Raw genomic sequence first — 23,245 nt, 5'->3', positions numbered from 1 at the left:
CCATTTTTTGATCAATTCTTACCGATTTTACCGATCCGGATCGATATCGGAACGGTATCGGCCTTGACCAATCCAGAATTACGAACCATGATCTAACCGTCACTCGGTTCGAGGATAAGATTTCCCGAAAACGTTTCAGCCGAGTCACAATCCTAGAAAAAGAAGTGAAGGATACTGTTCTTTCTTTCTTTGGTTTCGTCGATTTTAGTCGAGTTCAGAGGTCTTAGGGAAAGCGGAGAAACCTCACCTGGGGTTTCAAAAACCCTTATCACTCTTTCTCTCGCTCGAGTCCGACCTTTCCTGCCTTCAAATAAAATTTGGTTTCAGAGACTTTCTGCTCATTTTGGTTTAGCTGTTTCATATTTCCCGCGCAAAATGCCTGCCCAAGGGGACAAACCATTGAAGAAACAGGAGGCTGAGGACGAAGAGGACAAAAGAAGTCTCAGTACTTATCGGAAGAAATCCGTTAATGGCAGCGCAGAATCTCGCTCTAAAGTAGCCAAAGTGAAGAAAGAAGAACCCAGTGAAGATGGCGAAGTCTCTGACGTTAGGAAAAATTCGAAGAAGGTCGTGAAGGTTTGTCTCTCAAAATTTCCATTTGGCTCACGTTTCAGTGGTTGGACAATGTGGTAGTGTTTCCTTTCTAACCTTTGTGGGTTTGTGAAGAAGGAAGAGGATGAGGATTTGGAGGATGAAAAACCTTTGAGTTCTTCTCTCGCAGAGAAGAAGAAGAAATCCATGAACGGCAGCGTAAGTCAAGGAAAAGTGAAGAAAGAAGGAGCCAAAGTCGACAAGGTTTTTATTTTTTATTTTCCTTTCGAAGATTTCCTGTTGTTTCTAATGTTCATTAGGTTGAAGTTTGCTTCTTATGTGATTTGGTGTGTTTTTTTTTGTCCTTTTGATTCGCTAGGGATTGAATGCGAAGAAAAAGAAGAAGAAAAAGATGCAGGAAGAGGATAAGAAGAAGGCGGCAGCAGCGGAGCAGAACAATAAGAAGGAGAGGAAGGTGTTTGATTTGCCTGGTCAGAAGCGCGTCCCGCCTGAGGAAGTATAATGCTTTAATTCTTTTGATTTTCCGTTACAAAACTATTGAAATACCTTTGGTTTTTTCGAAGTTTAATTCATGGATTTGTTGCATTTTGGATCCGCAGAGAGACCCTTTAAGAATATTCTACGAAACACTGTATCAACAACTTCCCAAGAGTGAAATGGCAGCTTTCTGGTGAGACATTTTTGTTCCATTATGTTTTCTATATGATAAATAGTAGCATAGTATCCATATTGAGTCATGAGTGGGTGCCCCTTTCATACTGCTGAGTTATGCTTTTCTGAGAGAATTGCCAGCCTGGCATGCTATAACAACCACCTCAAAGATCATACCAATGTTTGGATGTTGCCTAGGGCTCAAGGTTAACTTTCAAGCTTCAGCTTTTTAGCCTTGACGGTTGCAACTCTAAAAGGAAACCTGCATTTAGTTATGAATTTCATAAACTTAATCCATTACCAAAATACTGTGCACTTTATCGACCTTGGTCCCATCAGTATACACCCATTGGTTATGGTATTCTTCTATATGTGCCTCTTTACTCTTAGCGCGGTTTCTTGTCAATCCTGACGTTATTCTTGTTTAACATTGCCGATTTCTTTGATTATCTATTTAAGTTCAGGATATCGAGTTTGAGTTCATATTTTATTTAGTTGACTTTCTGTATTACAACCTTGTAAGCCCTTGGCTTCGGATGATAAGTCAGCACCATTATTTAGCATATTTGTGCCTTATGGTCGTAGTTGGATTGTAATCACTGTGGAAGTGTGTCAAAATTTAGGTTTGTCCCATTGCTGCCTTTAGGATAACCAACTTAGGTTTGTCGATATTAAATTTTGGAGGTGTTTACTTAAGAATTCTGGACATTGGGCTCATGTTGAAAGTACTTTTCCCATTCTGTAGTGTCAAAGAGTCAAAAGAAACAGAAGTTAATGCCGTAACTTGATTTTTCAAATTCCTTGAATCTCTTTTGTGGGCCTCTTTTTCTCATATTATTTCTTGGCCATGTAAGAGAGAGGATATCCTATGCACTTTTGTTTCATGTTTGTTATCATATTGTGCAATATCTTGGATACGTATACTCATGTTTTAATATGTTATTACATGCAATTGTAATTGTTGTTGATGTTGTGTGTTGATATACATTATTGTAGCCCTTAACAACTCGAGCTTTTGTGATAAGCAGTTGTAACATGGTATCAGAGCTAGGAAGTCGTGTGTTTGATGCCTGGAATACGTGAGGGGTTTGTGTTGTTGCGCCCATCGGTGCCACATGATGGTGTCACGTGTAGAGCTGTATGTGTGTGGGTCTGCACGTGCAGGGATTGTTGTTGTGTGTCTATGTACATTGTTGTAGCCTTTACTTAACAGATCAAACTTTTTGGAGAAGCGGTTGTAACAGTAATGTCAGTTTTAATTACTCATTTCTCACAATTCCTTAACCAAAGTTCAATTGATGTGCTTACTTATGCTACAGTCTCCTTTGATTCTTCACCTTCTTGGTCTATACTTTCTTTATAGCCAAGGGATCAAATTCTTCTTGCGAGTGTCAACCTATTTTGTTCTATTTCTTTGGCCACAATGCGTTTTCTACTAACGAAATCTCAATGACCTCATTAATGTATTTTTTTTTTTTCAAATCTTCATGTCTCTGGTTTTAGAACCTAAAAATCCTCTTGAAAGCGAGCTCCTTTCTTTGATTATGGTGTAAATAGGAACTTCATATGGCTCCATATGAGCCCCACATGATCTGGTTAAGCTTTGGAAATCTACCCCTCGTGATTAATACTTTATTGACGGCCACAGGGACTCTGTCCATCTTCTCCTCTTGGGAAAAAGTGGACCCCACCAAGTTATGCGTTGGAAGTTGTCCAACATGTGGCTACTCTGCAGTCTGCACTGGAATGGGAATCAAGTGGATTGTTTAGCTATGCCGCTGGTTGGTACATCCTTCCAGCATATCCTTGCGCTTTGTCTCAGCTTGCAAAGTCTTTCTAGTTCAAACGTTTCTGCACCTGATTCATTCCTCTGGTTTACCCTTGAGCGATGGCCTCCCTTTTTCATCCTTAAGCTTTTGGGCAGCAGTCACACTCTTGCATTGGTGCTTGAGAGTGTATATGTTCTCAAATTAATTGTGAAATAATTTTATCATGGAACAACCATGGTTGTCCTAATAGGAAGCCAGCATAGTTGTCACGGCATCTAGGCGACTTAAGGCGCTGGAGAGGGTCCAAAAGCGTGGAGACACCAACAAGGTGGCCAAGGCGTCCAAGGCGCCCGCCTAGGCGTCCAAGTCGGCCAAGGTGCCTGGACACCTAGGCGACGTGCACCGACCTCAACTGGCTCTAACTGAGAACATAACGAATGAAATCACTTTAAAAACAATGATCTGTGATTTCACGACACATTGAATAAAGTGATGCTAGATACGTTGCAGACAATGGAAAATGCATGCAATAATCTGCTCCAGTTGTTGCCTAACCTAATAAGCGATTGGGGTGAATACCTATGAGGCGGCTCTTCTAAAGTTGAGAATTTGATCAGAAATGGCCTGAGAAGTCTGAAAAGCCAGCAGCCTTGGCAGGATGATGCAGATCTCAGCCAACAAAAGAAAGAAAAGGTTTTCTACGGTTTGGTCTGGTTCATCATTGAACCAGTTTTTGAACTAATTCGGACCAAGCGATTGGCGTTTTCTGGCTTCTTAAAACCAGGGTCATGGGTGTGGTTGTTCGAAGTTATCTTAAATTTTATTATGATATTGTAGTAGCATGGCTGGATTAGGACTCTTTACCAGTCCAGCCTTAATTTGAACATTTAATTCAGTAGTTTAGTCTGTCTAGTATTCCAATCATAGCCTACGGCTGGAAGAGATTTCCTTCTACTATTTGATTTATCTGATTTATTAGTTGAGTATGTTTTGGATGCTTTTAGGCTAGCTGACTGGAGTAGTGTTTCCCAGTCATATCTTGCTTCTGTGTTGTTCTCCTTGAGTCTTTATTTAAACCTGTTGGAGGCATAACCTCCCCCACAATTTGGGTAATGAAATTGGATGGTGCCCTTTTGGTTCTGTTGTGACTCAGACCTCCCTGTTGTTATGATTCAGTAGGTTTCCTGGTGGTGATTCCATGGTAGTGTTTTAGGTGGTGATTTCTGAACACATATATCCCTTCTTTTCTTTTTTTCCTTATCTTGTTCTTCTATCAAATCAGGTCCGTATCTCTATCTTTTATTTCCTGCGCATCTTTTGTACTTCTTTTCTCCTTCTGTTAGTTGCTAGTCTGTTTATCTTCTTGAGTCTACTGTTCTGTGATCTGGTTTGAAGTTCTAATTTCATACTCTGTTTCCAAATTCTATCCATAGTTGTCAAGGCAGTCACCTGGCATCCAGGCGCCTTAACAACCAGTGTCGCCTAAGCAGGCGTTTTGGTTGCTTTGTTGGTGACACCTTCCGTCCTCCATGAGAGCAGGAAAAGAAAGAAAATCAAGAGATTAACCCATTTCTGCAATCCGGGGGGGGGGGGGGGAAGACTCAAAGGACACTTCCTCCAACGCCTTGACAACTATGATTCTTTATTCTCATGGAGTTTCATTTCCTAATTAAAGTCTAATTCTACAAAACCCTCTTCTCTGAATTGAGTTTATAAGATCTGGTTTCATAATACTGTTCTGTTACTCGTGGTTTGAGCCATTCAGTTTAGGTCATTGATTTCCTAGAGTCCCACCTCAAGTTTAATTTCTTTAATTCTAATTTTGATTGAAGTAATAGTTGTGGTCTCTATTCTGGACTTATTCTCTGTTAAACAGTTCTGAGATATAGAATTCCAGCAAGAAGAGAAGAACAAGAGCCTATTGTTTTGGGTTTCAGTTTTTTTGGGTCCAACTGAACCTGTGGTTCAAGATTGGTTTGGGCTAAACTCAAATTTAAGCCTCCAATGGGTAATATGAGTCATGGGCTTAGTATTTTTGGGTTTTCTATTGTATTGGCAAAATTTTATAAGCCAAATATGAGGGTTTTGAGGCCTATACGAAATTTGGTGTTTTAAAAAAAAAATATTTTCTTAGTGTTTCTAGAAACTTTCTATTTTCAAGAGTTAAGTTGTATTGAGTTTCCTAGTTCTATTATTCCTTAGTTCTTGAAATAAAGAGAAGGGTCTACACAACTACCTCATGATTTTGAGAGACGGAGCTTGGTTCTGTGAGATTCAGACCTATTCTACTGTGGGATTCAGTAGAGAAACCTGGTCAGATTCCAGGACTGGAGCAAGGTGGGATTCCTGCTCCGTAGTTCAGGTGGAAAGCTTAAACATATCCTTTTCTACTTCTTTCTTCTGTTCCATCAACTAAGGTTAGTTTTTGTTGACCAATCCTGCAATTGATGAGCTTATCCTTCCCTGGTTTTGTTTGTTCATTAATCATAATTCTGTGGAAAGATTCTTCACTGGTTTTCTCTTCCATCGATCCAGGTTGCAAGTGGTTCTGTTTGTTCTTTTATCCTACTCATCCTAGTTCTCTGAATCTTTTTTTGACCTGCGGTTTCTGGTTATTTGTTTCATTAGTTATTTCTTTGTTTTCATCTCAGTTTCTATTTTTATCAGTTGCTATTAGGGGTGCAAGTTTGGCACAGTGGTTTGGGATGTGTAGCTTTATTTTTAGGCATCACATTCTCGGTTCCTTCTCTTCTGTTTTCAAAATGTGGGGCAAAAATTTTTTTTTTTTTTTCTCCAAGGGGAGAACTAAGAGAATGCACTCATTTTTAGTCCCACATTGGAAATTTAAGAAGAGAAGAAGGGAGTGAGTTTATAAAGAAGAGGGAGAGATGGTGGATATTTTCAAAATTGGTTATTAACCCCAAGGGGATAGCTTGGTTGGCTAGGACCAATATTTCACGATTAAGAGGTCATGAGTACTCTCCTTGGGGTCTACCTATCAAAAAGGTTGGTTATTATTGGGCTAATCAAATGGTCTAATGATAAAATAGGACCATGCTCGACCCGTCCTGAGCCAGGCAGGGCCGGGCCTGGCTAAAATATCTCAGTCCGACCTAGGGCTGGGCTGGACTTGGGCTGAGCCCTAGGCCTGGATTTTCAAAAACCCGGTTCAGCCCGGCCCTGTTGCACCCCTAGTTGCTATTTTCTGTCTAGCTTAGCTTCTAATTCTGGCCACATCAGGCTTGTTTTGCCCCTGTTTAATTAAGTCTCCGTTTGCTGGTTTCTAAACCTGGCATTGCGTCTGGTTTTATTGGTGTTTTGAACCTTATGCTTAGGTGACTTAGTTCCCCATATCCTAGTTGTCTAGGTGCCTAGACTTGAAATTCAGAGGGGGGGGGGATGGGAAAAATCTAGAAAATCTGGTGGATAGTTAAAAAAAAAAAAAAGAAGATGAAATCTAGGGCAGATAACATGTTAGCCACTCCCGGAGATGAAAAGGAAGAAGTAGCAGCAACAACCATTTCCGGAGAAGAAGAAGAGGAGGAAGCAGCAGCAACTACCACCCCCATTGCTGCTGGAAAAGAAAAAAAAGAGCTAGAAAAGAAGCAGAGAAGTAGTGGAAGAAGAAAAAGCAGCAGCGACTACCATCACTGCCACTGCTGGAGTTGTAGTGGTTGTTGTTGGAGAAGTAGAAGAAGAAGGAAGAACTCGAAGAAGGGTTAAAAAGTAAGGTTTTCTGATTTTATAAGTAAAAGAAATTTCAATTTTTACATATAAACCCCTGTTAAAATTTGCTTCTTAAAACATTAAAATCCCATATTTTACATCTAACCCCCCCCCTCCCCCCCCTAAAAAATTACATCTTAAAAGGTTAGTCTCATATGTAACCCCCTCTTTTGTATGCCTACAGCTAAGCACCTGGCCACTGCCTTGGGTCTCTTTGTCACCGTGACAACTATGTTTCCGTCAGATTTTAATCATCTTTTATAGACCTGTTTTTTGACTGCTTAGAGCAATTGATCTGAATATTATGACATCAGATTTGTTCTGATTAAGTCATTCAGTTTTCTCCTAATCTGGTTCTTATTCTTTTCCCTGCGATCCTGTCGCAAGCTAATCTCCCACTGTGTCTCACTGGTTCAGGGTTAGAACTACACCATACAAAATCTTCTGTAATCTTCCCCTATAGACTTCACCAAGGACAGGAAATTTGATATTCAGCTTCTTCGACTTTTATTAACCATTTGCACATAGACTTGAAATGGTTTTTTCGGACTTATCCAATCTATCGAGGAATATTTAGTAAGGATGCCAACTTCAGATCCACGTCCAACCAGCAGTAAATGTTCACCATCATTAGCTGTTGTTCTGTTTGCTATATTTTTTTATCCTCAACTGGGTGAATCTTTACTGATCCTTCCAAAGAAAAAGTTGAAGAGGTTCAGGTGTTTGTAGTATGACGATCATTTAAAAGTCAATTGGATCTTATTCTTCTGTTCTGACCAACAGCAATTTGTTCTAGTGGTCCAACAGTTTCTATTGTATGAGCAGGGATTGAGGGTATTTCAGGTTAGAGATATTCTTTTGATGGGAAGTTTCTTTACAAATTTTTTATTGTGGGATTTCAACCCTACAATCTCACCAAGCAAGATTCAAAGGGAAAATTCATTGGGCTGTGAAATAAATTATGAGTAAATTGAATGGCTTGTTAGTTTTAAATATTTGGGATTTTGAAATAAGATTGGGAAGTTGAAATAAACAGGCATATTATTGGTTTTGAAAATCACATGCATGGTTTAAAACCCTCTCGACCAAGGGAAAAAATCTAAGCATAAGCTATAGGTTGTTTTTGTTTCAAGAAAAGTAACAGATTAAATTGGTTAACTGGTCACAAGAAACCTGAACAGATTGTCCATGATTTAATTAATCTGAGAATTTTTTAAGAAGGCAAAAGGTTTTATGGGTGGGCACACCTACTCTTGTTGGAAGGCAGATGTGGCAATTCTGATTGTTGGATATCTTGCGAAGGATTTGTAATGGCCACACGTCAATTTTCCACACCAGATTCAATTATATATCCTCCCATTGTATGTACCCTCCCATGTATGTCCATGCATCCCTCTGTAGTCGCATTTCACGGTTTGTTTTTCCATGTGGCATACTCCGTTTGGCCTGAACTTGACATGTGACCAAGAGATTTTGTGATTTACCTGCCCTAAAATTTTTGGCACCATTAGACCTGCCACGTGGCAACCTAAAGAAGTTAGGGTTTAGAAACTAGGGAATTCTCCAAAACAGTAGGCAAGGGAGAATGAACCAGATTAGAGAAATTAACTAACTAAATAAAAGCAGATCTGATTTGGCCAAAACTCTGGTCAAATGTCTGTTTTAGAAAGAAGAATAAACCTGCAGAGTTGGGTCTAAATCTGATGGACAGATTCTAAGTTATGAAGGAATCCTACTACTGTGGTAGGACAGTTCAACTTCTAGAATCGATAGTAGGGTTTAACGCCTTAATCAGAAATTAATTAGAGCAGTAGCCAGGGAGTTGTTAGCAACAGAAAACAGAAATACAGAAATCAGATGCTGAAAACCCAGAATTAGAACAAGTATAGTTGCAGTAGGATTTCTGAAATCGATTAGAATGTTATGTTTTAAGCTAGCACAGTAACTAGAACTTGAAGCAGGAATTCAGAATAGAAAACTGATTAATTTAAGCAGAAGCTTAACTACTAGAATGATATCTCGACAATGTAAAACAGAATCAGAGGAAAAGAAAACTAGCATGTGCAGAGTACAGAAAAGTTCAGAAATTAATGGAGAAGAATGGTAGAGATAGAAAAGAAGGTAACAATCAGGAATGCACCTGATTCGTAGGGCGCCGTAATCCCACCAGTACCCAGAAGAGTTCAGATCGACCTGAATCAATGGAGAAGAATAGTAGAGATAGAAAAGAAGGTAACAATCAGGAATCCACCTGATTTGTAGGGCCGGAATCCCACCAGTACCCTAACTTGTAATCCACGAGGCCTTCTACTAAATCTAACAGCAGAAAATTAATCTAAATCCACAGAACCAGCAGGCAGAAAGCTTCATTCCATTCATCAAAATCACGGGGAACCTACTGTCGAAAATCCAGTTTTTGTTCTTGAACTGAAGGGTTTATTTTTTATCAATTTAGAATTTGATTTTTTTAACTATTTTTATTGGGGATTCAAATAGGTGGTATTTGCTTATTTATGAATAATATCTTAAGTAAATGAAATAACAAATATAAAAACGTTAACTTAAATGATAAAAAGGGCGTACCCAGTGTAGGAGGCTCATGCCATTGCGGAGTCTGGGGAGGATCATAATGTACGCAGCCTTACCCTTGCTTGCTGTTTCCAGACTCGAACCCGTGACCACTTGGTCACAATGGAGCAACCTTATCATTGCACCAAGGCCCTCCCGCTAAAATCATTTACTTAAATGATATTATGCATAAATAAGTGTTTGCCCTTGTTTCGAGCCAGGTTTTCTCAAGTTTCAATGGGGATAAGTGAATTGATATAGGTGTTCAATGTTGAAACTTGCAAAATTACCGAAATACGGTCGGAACAGGTTGAAACATTGCATATTTTAAACTCTCCCTTCGACTCGTCTCGATCAGCTGTGAAACCGAGATTTAGTTCCATGCTCCACATAAGCCCTATAAATGGAATTGTCAACATACCAGTGGTATCCTAACCTAGGGTATAGATCTCTGAACCGTGAGGAACTAGATCGAGAGCCATTGTTACTGAATGGTGGTTGTAGAACCGCCTCAATATGTATGGTTGTGGGGCTGGGCACAAGAAGACGTTGTCCAAAAATGATGACCAGTGTGTGATTGACCATCATATTCAGAGGGTAATGATGCTAAAGAGTTAAACTGCCCATGGCCACCATACCCAACGTAGTCAGAACCGGTGCTCTCTATGGCATATGATGGTGCACACCACTTACCATGCATACTATTCTCCTTCAGACTCAAGCCTTCGAGAGTATCAGTTAATTTCATAACATCAATGCCCATGGACTCAATGCTATCCTCCTCTTCAGGTGGTGGTATCAATCGATGACGTAAGCTTCTTCAGTAGCATGCACATGTGGGGGCACGTGCACAGTGGTCAGCATCATGTGTGGCATGATCGAACTAACTCTTGCCTGTGAAGTGGATCAGCTCATGCTTTGGCTCTGGAGTGGTAGCCCTCGCCCATCCTTGCAAATCTATCACCATCACCATCATCAAATGGGGATGGTTTGTCTGTGGCCACTAGAATGCGACTAGTTGACGTCTTCATCATCATCCCCGCCATCCGTGATCCAATTGGTTCCACCTCTTGGAGTGGATAAGTGAGAATATACTCCAGTTGCACTCGCATCTGGAGGTGGAACATGTTTGGTAGAATACCTTTATTGTTATTTTTCTCAAGTTAGGTGCATCACTCCCATAAAGCACTCACCATTCACCTGCATTAGAGTATTAAGATTATTCATATTAAGTGATTGTACTTGGTACAAATTTATATGAATTGAATTGATACAAAATGACAAATAATGTAGTGGGTCTATTAGGAGCTGTGGTTTCTCGATCAGACTTTACAGCTTGACGACTGGAAGTTCCAAGAAACTCGTTTTAAACATTGCTAATATTCGCATTAATACAAAATCGAGTAATTAGATTCCTTATAAATACTTAACAAACTATCAGGTCTCACCTCATTATTGGATCTAGACTGTATAGTTGGATTTGGCTCCGACTTGGCCACCACATTTTGTACTGCATCTATCTGTGATCGATCCACCACAAGTTGACGCTTGTATTAGTACTTGAGATTTAAGATAATATACTAGGAATGATAAAAATAACTTATTAATGCTCATGAAGATGTAATTGGAATGTAAATTAATTTAAGTACCTTAAAATAAAAATATAAAATTCACCAGCCCTATTCAGTGGGTGCTTCTCCCATTGATCATCAACAATCTTCATGTACGCCCTCCCACCATGTGGTGGACTGCTCGCACGCATTCCTTCGTCATCTTCATGGCTGCATATAGGTGTGGCAAGGTTGGCTTCTTCTCATAGTCAACCATCCTCAATACCTTTACCACTGGCTTCTAGTATAAGAATGACTTTCTTCAGGTTTTGGCAGAATTGGTCACTTGATGTGGTAGCCTGTGCTGCACAACCCTATGGCAAACCCGACTCCCTCCAGCTAAACCAATCTTTTGAAGATAACATGGACCTTAGACCAACCATCTTCACCTCAAAGTTCTTCAATGCAATGTAGTTGGTGGCCAATTGAGTAATGCTAGGCTTCACCAAATATCCACCGCACTTCTCCCTCAACAGCTGTAAAGCATATCCATGGTTGTAGACAAATGTGGTCACTTGTCTTACTCTCTCGACCACACCCTCTATCATAAATCTTTTACATAGGTCCTTTAACATTACGTCAATGCAGTGGGCTGCACATGGTGTCCAAAAGAGGTGGTACCTCTTGTTGTACATCAACCTCCCACTAACCTTCTTAAAGTTGCTCCCGTTGTTCGTCACTACTTGGACAACATTCTCTACACCCACCTTCTCTCTCTCTCTCTATATATATATATATGTATATATACTTTGCATCCTTCTCCTTGTATACATCCACAAACTTTAGGAAGATAGTCCTACCATCACAATAAACCATGAAGTTGATGATGGACTGTCTAGTGGGTCTAGTCTAACCATCACACATCACACATCACAACCGCTCCATAGCTCTCCCATGTCCCTTCAATGTATTCATGTACTCTTCCAACTCCTTTTGTTGGGGCATATGAATAGTCATCAATTCATATGCGGTGAGCCCCTTCACTCCTGGGCCAACTAATGTAGCTCTAGATAGGAGGCAGTCCTACTAGAGACCAGGTGAACAATAATCCTGAAATTAATCCGCCGATTGGGGCAAAGCAGGCTGACTTGACTCAAAACTAGGGTTGGGTTTATGAATTTGGAGATGGGTCTTATATAGTTTTAATAGGCAGACCTAGGGGGTTATTATGGTTTAAAAATATCAAGGTTTAAATAAGTTTGAAAATTCTACAGAATTAGGGTTAGGGTTTCGGGTTTTAGAAATTAGGAAAAACTATGGAATTTAGGGTTTGCAGTGAAGTTTTGGGGCAGGGCTTTGGATCGAAGGTAGGGGACAGTGGAAGGGTAACTCGATTGGAATTTGGTTGGTTTTTGATGGTGGGAAGTATAAGATCTAAAAATTGGAGTTTTAGGGCTTAATGGGGAATGAAGGGGATTAGGGTTTTAACTGTTGCTATGGGCTGTAACTGAGATCGAGTGGAGGGAGGTGTTTAATGGGGCTGTGACTGTCATATGGGCTGAATCTAATGGAAGAATAAGGCTGTGAAGGGATCTAGGGTTTAATGGAGTTAGGGTTTTATGGGAATCGATTATGGGAGGTTGGAGGAAGATGAAAAGGAAGAAAATCTGCAGAGAATTAAAATTAACTCACTGATTAGAACTCCTTCAAAGACAGCAGCAGCTTGAAGATAATCTGAAGAAGAACCTCCCAATCTACAAGATGCAAGGAGTCATTAGAGTCCACCAGCCCTTCAACCTTGATATGACCCACAAGGATTACTCTCAAAGAGCAAGCAGCAGCAATAGCAAACGAAATTTTCAAATCTAAATTGTGTGGGGGAGCCTCCCACATTTTATTATAAATAATAGGCCAAGGGCCTCATTCCTAGATCTATTACAACTCTATTCTCTCTTCCAAAATCGTGGAGAGGTATACTTAAGTAACTTAACACATTTAAAAGACATAAAAAGACCTAACTGTCCCTAGTAACTTAAAACAACTTTAAAACACTTGAAATAACAGATTCCCTAAGAACCAATAAGATTAAAATAATCTCAGCCAATAGGATTAAGTCCTTAAGGCTGCTCAAAAAAACTAAGTATCGAACTGAAATAAACTATACTCAGGCTCCTACTAAAACCCTATGATCAAGGGGGCTTCTTCAGGTCATGGAGACTTGGATCTACATCACCAACCTTCCCCGTAGTGTCGAGCATGCCTTGGTAACATGGTACCTCAATGGCATTTGTTGGGATGCTGTGATAGAAGAAAAACTTCGAGATGGCATCACCCACTTTACCTTTCTAATCAGATGAAACATGCTTAAGCATTCTCTATCTGGTATTCTGAGTCCTAAATATGTCAGGATCCTGCTGAATGACCTCAATGGGATCATTATCATCGTCATCTGGTACTAGTGGTGGGGCTGCTCTCACACTCTGTGACCTCCTGATAGGCAACTCCCCTGCCTCTGGTGCAGTTGTTCTAGAGCCAGAGGAATTAGCTCCTTTCCCCATCTCTTCAGCTATAATCCTCTCCACCTGATGTGTCACATGGCTTGCTGCCTGAACCTGTTGTATCTTTCTCCTGTCTCCCTCTGTCTCCACATTAACAGGCATGTAATTAGTATCAGAATCATCAGAGTCAGCTTTTGCTGGTGTGAGTTTCTCTAGCATTGCCACATCAAACTCTTCTCTTGCCTTTGCTTTTCCAACTTCCTTACTGTTCCTCCCTTCATGAGGGTAGTTTTGGCCTCATGTATACTACGGACCTTATAGCATTTGGTCACATCCATGTAGCCACCAGGCAGATGCAACTTCAATCTAATGCCCCCTTGAATTTATTATCTTGCCACAATAATTACATTGTGACCTTTTCTTACCATGCCCTGTATGTACTCCATACTTCCATGCTATGTCTCCACATCCACTATCAACCATTGTGCCATCTTCTTAGTTCTTGCACTGTTGCATAAAAAAATGCATACATTAAAAACTCTTAATGCATGTGGTCGCGGTAAGGTTGCTCCATTGTGACCAAGTGGTCGCGGGTTCTTATAATTTGTTTGAAATAAGAATGCCGTAATTTATCAAAAATAATAATGGAATGAGACATCAATCATCATCTTCAGTTGTAAATACAACAATAATACTTTCATAAATTTTGAAGAATTTTCAAACCAAAACAGAAAATTTTCCCTATTTTTATTTTTATTTTATTTTTTTGCACTTTTTCAAAATAATTTTTTTAAAAATCCAGAAATTAAAATAATTACTTTTTTTGGATAAAAAAGCCCCGACCCCTTGAGGCCGTAGATCGGCTAACGGTGTCTAACTAACATATATAAAATTAAGCTAAAAACACCAAGTATTACTCCAGTTTTTTTTTCTTCTTCAAAAATTTGTTCAAGAAAATCAATTTTTCTCCAGAAAATTAATTCTGGATCGTTTAAGTCATAGATTCGGGCTAATGGGCTATTGTTTTGTAACATATTAAAAGTTGAAGACCGGCCATCAAGTATTTACCTTATTTTTTGCAAAAATATTTTTGGGAAAAGTGATATACCTCCAACTTTGAATCTTGCGCAAATCTTCCAACAACGCAGTAAATCGTCGCTTCCAATGCATTCCTCTATTGCCCAAGTACTTGTTCCAACCTTGTATGGGAGGTGATTGGGCAAAAAAAAAAGTCACAAATCAGGAGGTTTTAGTAAGTTTATGGTCGGATTAGATGAAACCTACGAAATGGGTTGAAATTTTGATTCATCTCGTTTGGTACCTTGCTTTTGTTAGTAAAGTAAATTAATGTTTCGACCGAAATATCGGTGAAACTAAATATTAGACTGAAATTTCTGTGAAACGCCAAAATTTTGACCGAATCTGGACATTTCTATGTATCACTTAACATTTTGTTTTGACATCTGTTGAAACCAAGATATTTCGCGAAATTTCAGCAAATTATGATCTCTATTCAATTACAGAAATGAGTAACATTGGAGATAACTCTTGATTCATATCCCTAGAACACTATTGCAAGCTCTTGTAACTTCAACTCCATCAATGGGTTACTGAACTTGTGGGATCTGTTTCCTTATACTTCAGTGTTAATGGAAAGAATAAAACAGTAGATGATTTGAGATATGCCCACTCCCCAGAATAAGGAAATCAAGCTCTCGCAACAAAGGATTTAAGTGTGTGAGTGGATTTGGTTGTGACTTGTTTCTCTCTTGTCAGAGTTAGACTGTAGTGTACAGCAGTCATTTTGTAGGCATCTTTATACTTAAATGTGAGCAGTGAGAATATGGTATTCACCGATGCTTTTATAAAGGGTATATTTTGATATGGATTGTGCTGTTATTTTTTATTTCCCTGTTCCCATATTTAATGCAAGGTCTGAAGGAGATAAATTGAGAAGATGGGGAAAAAAACAAATATTAGTTTGGAAATTTTTATGTACTGGCTATGCTCAGAAAATATGGGAAGGGATTTTCTTTTAAAAGTAAATCAAGCTAGGTTATGAAGAATTGGGAAAACTGGGTGAAGTGACTGTCTCTTTTTTATAGCCTGAACGGTAAGGCAAGAGAAAGGAAAAGAAAAAAGAGGGAGGGGGGGGGGGGGGAGGAGGAAAGAAGTTTAGATCCAACTTATAAAATTGATGTAGATCCAAAGTCCAAGTGTATCTGCAGGAACAAGGCCCCAAAACCAGCCCAATATCGTTGTGGGAGACAGCCTGGTCTGCTTATGTGGCAGGTTTTTGTTGGTTTGATGGAGCATCTCATAAGCAGCCCAGTCCAGATTGCGTGGGGATTATAATTTCCAATTTCCAGATTTTGATAGAGTATCAGCCAGCAGTTTAATACAGTATATTTTCTCAGATTTTTCCAGATCTGGTGTGCCCCATGGCCAGCTGTATGGAGGATTGTTTGAAGACTAGTTGCGTGTAGATTTTTATCCCAAGAGATTGATCTGTCAAGAGATAATTTAGGAGCTCAGTTTGTCTTTGCGTAGGGGACTTAGTATTCGGTTTTAGTTTCTATTTTTATATCAGATTAGTTTCTAAATTCTATTACTATTTATTTTGCCAATTAATGGGTTTGGATTTATTTGTAATTAGTTTCTACTGATGACCAAGTCTAGGTGGTTTCTTTTTCATGCAAGAAAGAGTTGTTTTTATGTAATTGGTAGTTTCAATTTTTGGGATTCTTTATTTGTTAGTTAATAAGATTGCTATTAAGATTTTATTTTATTCCTAGAAGACATTAGCTGTAATCAATTACTATTTAAATAAAAAACAAGGCTAAATACAGCCCACGGTTGAGTTGGAAAAAAAGAACATGCTTGGTTAAAGCCATTAATGGCTGAAGAGGCTGTGGGTGAGAGACCCATCCTATCCTCCCCTTCTATTTATCGATCTTCTCTATTTTCTATTTTCTTCTTTGTTTCTATTCTGGTTCTTTTATTTCAATTCCCTGCAAATCTGAGAGCAACCAAGGTTCCAAACTACTTTTGCAATTTATTAATTTAATAGAAGATTTCATAGTTGTTGATTGAAGAAAGTCTCCAATACCCTGTGGATGCTGCTCTTCATTGAAGAGTTTACGATCCTCCTGTAGAATTGGTTGCAGCCTAGCTATTCTACATTAAAAATGCTTCTTGTACTCATTGAATCATATGGGGTGCCATGGAATCATCAAAATCCATAAACTTGCAGCAGGGAGCTTTTTACGGCAAATTTGTCAAGTTCTTATTTGATGAAAACGTGTTTGAATGATTTTTGAGGAATTTATTGATTCTATCCTATAGATAGCTACTGGATTAACTCAATAATTCTATGGATTTCAAAATTTATCATCATCCAATCTTAGAGTTTGAGGTGTATTGATGGTGCGGGTTTTCCCTTTGGAGTATGGCTGTGTCTATTTGTTTGTTATGCGAAGAATGTTTTGCGGTGTTTGTGTGTTGCAATTTTGATGCAAGGAATACTTTGACCTCGTAACCCTAAGTTACTAGAGCCAACTGAAAACAAGATGGATGAGTAGGAAGTAGGAACCGACATTGTTAGATGTAGCTAAAGGTTGAGTGTTGAATTCAAGGCTGTGTAGCAATTTTTTTTTAGTTGAGGTCGGAGCTTGAGGTTTTTGAAGGAATTAAGAGGGGTAAATAATCTAGAGTACCTTGAATGAGAAAATATGTAAAAATGACTTGGAGTTAGTGATTTTGTAAAGCTATTGTTGCTACTGCTAACCTGGGGCATGACCTTAGGACAACATAAGATTTTAACCGCCTACTAATGTTGCTCTTAGGGGTGTAACAGGGCCGGGTTTTTGAAAATCCAAGCCCAGGTCAGGGTCCCCAGGGATCAACCCAAGCCTGGACCGTCCCTGCTGGGCTCAAGGCAGCTCGGGCATGGCCCTGTTTTATCATTAGACCCCATTTGGTTAGCTGATGATAACCAACTTTCTTTGATAGGTAGGCCCCAAGGAGAGTTGAACTCATGACTTCTTAATTGTGAAGTGTTGGTCTTTGCCAACTAAGCTATCCCCTTGGGGTTAATAACCAACTTTGAAAATATCCACCATCTCTCCCTCTTATTTATAGGCTCTCATTACCTTCTCTTCTTAAATTTCCAATGTGGGACTAAAAATGAGTGCATTCTCTTAGTCCTTGCTCCTCCCTTTGAGAAAAAAAAAAGCTTCTTTTTTTTTTCCATCCCACATTGAAAACTTAAGAGAAGGAACAGAGAATGTGATGCCTATAAATAAAGCTAGACATCCCAAACCACTTAAATTATTTTGATTTTGATTCGTATATAAAAAATGTGTAAATATATATATACAGCGACTGGCTGGGCCGGGCTCAACCTGAGGCCTCAACCTAGGCCCGGTCCTAGGAATCTCAACCTTGGCCCGTAAAAGCCTGCTGGGCTTGGGTTCGCTGGGCCAAACTTGCACCCCTAGTTGCTTTTATTCCATTTATTCACATGGATTTGTTCTTTTGAATGAGTACAATGGTGAGTTTGTTTTGATGAATGTACATTCTATCAAGCCTTCACTTTTTTTAATGAGTTTGAGATAAGTCTCCAAGGAATATGCGCGAGAAACTTCAGAAGGCACTACTCCTACAACACTATTATGGCTATTGGATAGATGAGGACAACTGCATTACTCCTACTACTACTATTACTACCGTTGGATGTATGAGGTCTCTCTAGATACATCACCTGTCAAATTTCATGGACCATCTCAATCATTTGGTCCACCAGGAGTTGGACTCTTGCCTTGTATTTGTTAGCTTTACAAACTCATCATCTTTTTGGAAAACAAAAGGACTTTTGAACCAATATTTGGACCTTTTATTTTGGCACATGTGAATATGATTGGGCTGAAAGTTGATACATGAGTAGATGATGAGGACAAGTTGTCCACAAAGTTCAAGTGCCAACTGAACTCCATATACAGATAGACCATTTGGACAAGAATTGGTGGACAAGAAAAAAGCTGTCCCTCATGATAACAATAAACAATGACAGCACTATGAAGATGTGGTGTTATGAAACTTGTCTTTCATCTTCCATCAGGTGATAGATGTTGATATTTCTTTTGCATTTTAAAAAATGCTTTAGAATATATTTAATCTGCTCGCAATTTCAGCTTTGGTCATCCTCCTAACATCTTGTGGCTGTGGAAGCACAGTATTGAAATCTGATAGTGTTACATTTTATTCTCTTGTAAACCTGGTGACTGATGTTCCTTAAATGAATTTCTGGCGATGGTACCAAGATGCAATTTGCCTTATAACAGGTTTTTTATGTCTGTTGTCCATTTAGTTAATCCTGGATGCTAGATCTGGTTATCTTGAGAGTGTTCCAACTAAAATATTCTCAAGTAATGGTCCTTGGAGAGGGATACAAGCTAGTGCATCTCAGTTTACATGAATGAATGATTTCTTAAGTAAATTCCAGTAAGTTCATCAATTTATGCACAACTGATATTTGGCTCAGAAGATTGAATCCTTTTGTTGATGTCATGGATAATAAAATCTGTTATATAGCCATTATAGGATGCCAGGGCTGTATGACTTCAAACCGTACAAGGCATTCAGATAACACGATCTTTTTGGTTGAACCTAGATACAGTTGGATAATATATTGCAATTTTTACTTGAACAAAAAGGAAGTATGTCTTTGCAGTGATGGATTCAAGCCTTGGGAGAAACTTGATTTCACCTGTATATCCATTGCACTAAGGCCATTAAATTATGGCTTTTCTGTTGTTTGTCATGCATCAGTGCTGCTCTGGTGGCATCTTGTCCCTCTGCCTCTTGAACATTCAGTATTATTGGCAAATTTGAGGCAGTTATTATCCTGCAGTATCTTGTGGGCAATATGGAAGTGTCGAGGTGGTAAAGAGGCTGTTGTTGAGGTTTTCCTTCAAGAGCATAATGATTTCTCCAACTTTTCATGCTTTGTTCATTTGTTGTGAATTCTAGAGATATATCTGCACATCCAAGTGAACTTTGTTTTGGACCTTTAGGTATGTGGTGAGCCAATTCTCTTGACTGACTTGATGGTTACATTGGAGAATTCTCCATTTCTGCCAATACAAAGGTGGTTTTAGTGCTGTACTTTTATAACTTTTCCAAGTTCCATGGAAAAGGTGGTTTTAGTGTCGAGGTGTTAAAGAGGCTGCCATATTTGAGGTTTTCCTTGGAAAGCATAATAGTTTCTCCATTTTTCCTTGGTTTGTTGATGGTTACATTGCTGAATTCTCCACTTCCGCAAATACAAATGTGGTTTTTGCAACTTGTCCAAGTTCTATGTATTCTCCATATCAAGTGGGTCTTGGAAACCATATCTGACTTCACTCTCTACATGAAAGTCATCTTCCATGTTTTTTCTGCATGTTTGCGAATGTGTGATGTTTAGTTTGAGGAATCTTCTCTTGAAAGTCCATGGTAAATAGATTTGTATAGTATCATTCAAACGTAGAAGCACACAGATTGATGTTGCCGTATACATGGAACTGACGGACCAAGCAACGGTGGTACATAGCACAATGCTGCCTGTAAAAAATGATCGTGACAGACACATTGAGTAATGATAGTCATGAGTCTTTCCTGTTTTGTTGCCCTTGAAACCCCTAGAAAGATTCTCTTAGCAATTATGATAGGACTTTAATGTTTAGACTGGCAAATGTGTGTGAACACGTCAGTTAAATTGCTTCACCATACAATCTAAGAACACAACAATTATATTCTCTGTAAAATAGGTAAAATCTCAGTCATTTAAATTCTCTTCAAGCTCAAATGCCATTTTACTATTTCATTGGTTGTAAAACATTTAGTGCGCTTGTTTAATTGTTATCAGCCAGTGATGTTCTAAAATAAGTCATGATGTGATGACAGGATGATGGAGAGTGGGCTTCTACCTCTACAGGAGGCAAAGAAAGTTTATGAGAAGAAACTGAAGAGGAACCAGGAACAGAAGCTGAGGTCTCCAGTGAAAGCGATTGCCTCAGTGAAGAAAACCGTGAATAGTGTGACCGTTAAAAAGGCCAAGGCCTCAACATCTCCGGCCTCATCGGCAAAGAAGAAGTCAGTGGTGGAGTCGAAAACCGTGAGCACAACAACCGTGTCAAAGAAGTCCAATAAGCGCAAGAGTAGGGACGACGACAGTGACATCTCAGATGATGACTTTGTTTTGGCTAAGAAGAAAAAGAAGCCCAGAGCCACATAAAAGCTGGAAAGACAAAAATATTAGGATACAGATACTGAGATACACTCACTTCCATTAGGATACTCTGTTCTTTATTTCTGTATTTTTACTCTATTTACTGTTGTTCCCTGTGCTTTGCTATTGGTTGGAAAATCACATTCTATTGGAAAATTTGTGCCGCCTTCATTGACACTAGTGAGTGAATACTGAATATTGATTGATGTTCATTAGTTTTCTCTTCTTCCAAACCCAGAAGAAAACCCCAAAGGAAAAGAGTGATTAATTATTCTTCTCGTTTGAATCACTATTTGATGAATTAAATATCAGATATTGAATGAAGAAAGTGGATTATATAAACAAGATCATTTATTTTACTCCATTTAGTGGATGGTTAGGGATAAGTCCGGTAAAGCAATAAAATAAAATTGAAAATTATAAAAATAATAAATCATTTAATCATGTGGAATTTTAATAACAATAGGGAGTAGGAAGAACTTATGGGGCAAGGCATGTTACTGTGTGTGGACTGTTTGACTATGGAGTATTGACTTGACTTGAAGGAAATTTTAAATTTATTATTATAAATAATTATTGTTATTATTATTTGGCTGAAAGAATTGGTGTGAGAAATCATTGTATACTTTGAATTTAATCCATTTATCCAAAGTATCAACAACAGTCAAAGAGGTATCTGTCTGTAATTGGTCTCTCTCATGGGTGTGGAAAGTCAGTGGGAAAACTGAGGATTGAGGAATAATGCGTAATAGGGGCCAGAAAAGGTCCTCCCTCTGTCTAGTTCTCATTTTATGTTTCTAATCCTTGATTTTATTTAATTGTAAGAAAAGATTTTGTTACCACCTTCCATTTGCTTTTCACATTCTCTCCATGTGGCACAAATAAAAGAAAAAGGCTATTATATACGAGTTCAAATCTGTTACTCACATGGGGACGGGTGGGGACAGATCTGAATCCTCCATGGGATACATAAAGGGATGTAAAATTCTGATTGGCATTCTTTAAGTTGTCAAATATTTTATTAAATGTAACACATTTTTTTAGTGTGGATAAATCATGTCATTTCATATGTATACATGAAAAAGGTGTAGAAATAATGAAATAATAAAATTATTTTTGAAAACTTTTTTTTTTACCTTCGATTCAAAAAAGTTTTAGTAATTAGACAAGGGCCAATCAAAAGAAGATGTAAAGTTCTAAATACACCTATACGCTCTCAAGTGCTAGACACCACTCTCTTTTCGAGTTATTCTAGCTGCTCCATGATTTCATGCCGTGGTGAACAGACAAAACCAAAAAGGGAAGAGGGCCATCTTAGGTAGGAGGAGGACTTGCGATGGCAGAGACTATGAACCCTCTTCCTTGTGTTTTTTTTTTGGCAATCACACAAACCACACGCTAATCTCAGTAGGTTATACGAACCCTCTTCCTGTTCCTAGCCATTTACATCATTTAGCTAGTACCATTTATAGATATAGTTGGTAGAATGTTCTCCATGCCAATGTTGTAGGGGGAATCTCTCATGTCACATCTGTTATTGGTGAAGTCTGATTTCAATTCTAATCCAAAAAGTACTGTGGTGTTTTCTTTCGGCAGGCTATTGCACCTTTGAGAGTTTCGATTTAACATGTATTTTACCCTATGTTGGTTCGGACTAGACCATGTGGATTTTCAGGGGTGGTATTGTATTTTCATGGGTTAGGGTTATCTTCTATATAGTGGTTATCACTTTGAGAAAGGCATGAGAGGGTTTATATTTTCTTCATAGAAATAGTGGATTCGGACTATCGCTCGTCCGTAGATGTAGCCTTCTTTCTTAGGGATAAACCGTGTAAAATTGTCTTGTGTGCTTAATTTCTCTCTTTGTTTTTTTCTACAAAATTACCATTATGCTGTGTTGTTTTTCTGACAACATCAATCAAGGTATGGGAATGATTTCGTTAATAGGATTTATATACTCAAGGAATGAGAAAGTATCAATGTGGGATCTACATGATTAGGCCATGAGAGGGTGTGGGAAAGTATCCCTACACTGTCAATGTGAGAATCTTTATACCATTATTGGTTTTTTTGTTTATTTTTTGTTTATTTTTATAAATGACACAAGCTTCTTCATACACATGGAGGGAAAAGGGCAAATTCAATGTAACCTATCATGGTCACATAAAGCAACACCCTTATTTTAAAATTAAGAAATAAATTTATGGATTGATGTTCTTTGTACCGCAGCGCAGCCTACGCCCACCGCACAGAGAGCATTTGGCCTAAATTTATTTATATAAAATTGTGTTTCTCCAAAAATACACATGTAACCCTTTAAGGAGGAAAAAAGCCTGAAGAAAGATATTTGCTTGCTACCATAGGCAAATTTGAGGATACCATTCAATTCATTCTCTATAACTGTCTCTCTATGCTGTCATTTCTCATTGGGTGTTATTCATTCTCTGGATTATATTTGAAAAAAAACAATAAAAAGATGGACCTCGGTGCAATGGTAAGGTTGCTCTACTGTGATTTAATAATCAAGACTCACGAGTTCAAATAAAAAAACAACCTTCCGCAAAACGAGAGAAAGCTGCATATGCAACATAGAAAGAGAAAATGTGGGTAAGACTAAAGAGACATTCAGATTTGTGCAGATCTAAATTTTATCAATAATGC

General features: G+C 38.6%; 1 protein-coding gene across 1 annotated transcript; it reads left to right on the top strand.

Moving 5' to 3' along the window:
• Positions 1-277: 277 nt before the first annotated feature.
• Positions 278-20,602, top strand: LOC122662471 (translation initiation factor IF-2-like). The gene is made up of 5 exons (XM_043858104.1): positions 278-576; positions 667-795; positions 926-1,048; positions 1,152-1,222; positions 20,260-20,602. The coding sequence occupies exons 1-5, from the start codon at positions 376-378 to the stop codon at positions 20,588-20,590; spliced, it is 855 nt and encodes a 284-aa protein (XP_043714039.1). The 5' UTR covers positions 278-375; the 3' UTR covers positions 20,591-20,602.
• The last annotated feature ends 2,643 nt before the right edge of the window (positions 20,603-23,245 follow it).

This window comes from Telopea speciosissima, chromosome 5 (genome assembly GCF_018873765.1).
Source record: "Telopea speciosissima isolate NSW1024214 ecotype Mountain lineage chromosome 5, Tspe_v1, whole genome shotgun sequence".
NCBI lineage: Eukaryota > Viridiplantae > Streptophyta > Magnoliopsida > Proteales > Proteaceae > Telopea > Telopea speciosissima.
The sequence above is the reverse complement of the archived record's forward strand: the minus strand, read 5'-3'. Positions and strand labels throughout refer to the sequence as shown.

Coding starts and splice junctions, on each gene's coding strand:
- LOC122662471 (XM_043858104.1), top strand. CDS start 376: ATGCCTGCCCAAGGGGACAAACCATTGAAGAAACAGGAGGCTGAGGAC. Junction 796..925: donor AAGGAGCCAAAGTCGACAAG/GTTTTTATTTTT, acceptor TTGAATGCGAAG/AAAAAGAAGAAGAAAAAGAT. Junction 1,049..1,151: donor AGCGCGTCCCGCCTGAGGAA/GTATAATGCTTT, acceptor TTGGATCCGCAG/AGAGACCCTTTAAGAATATT.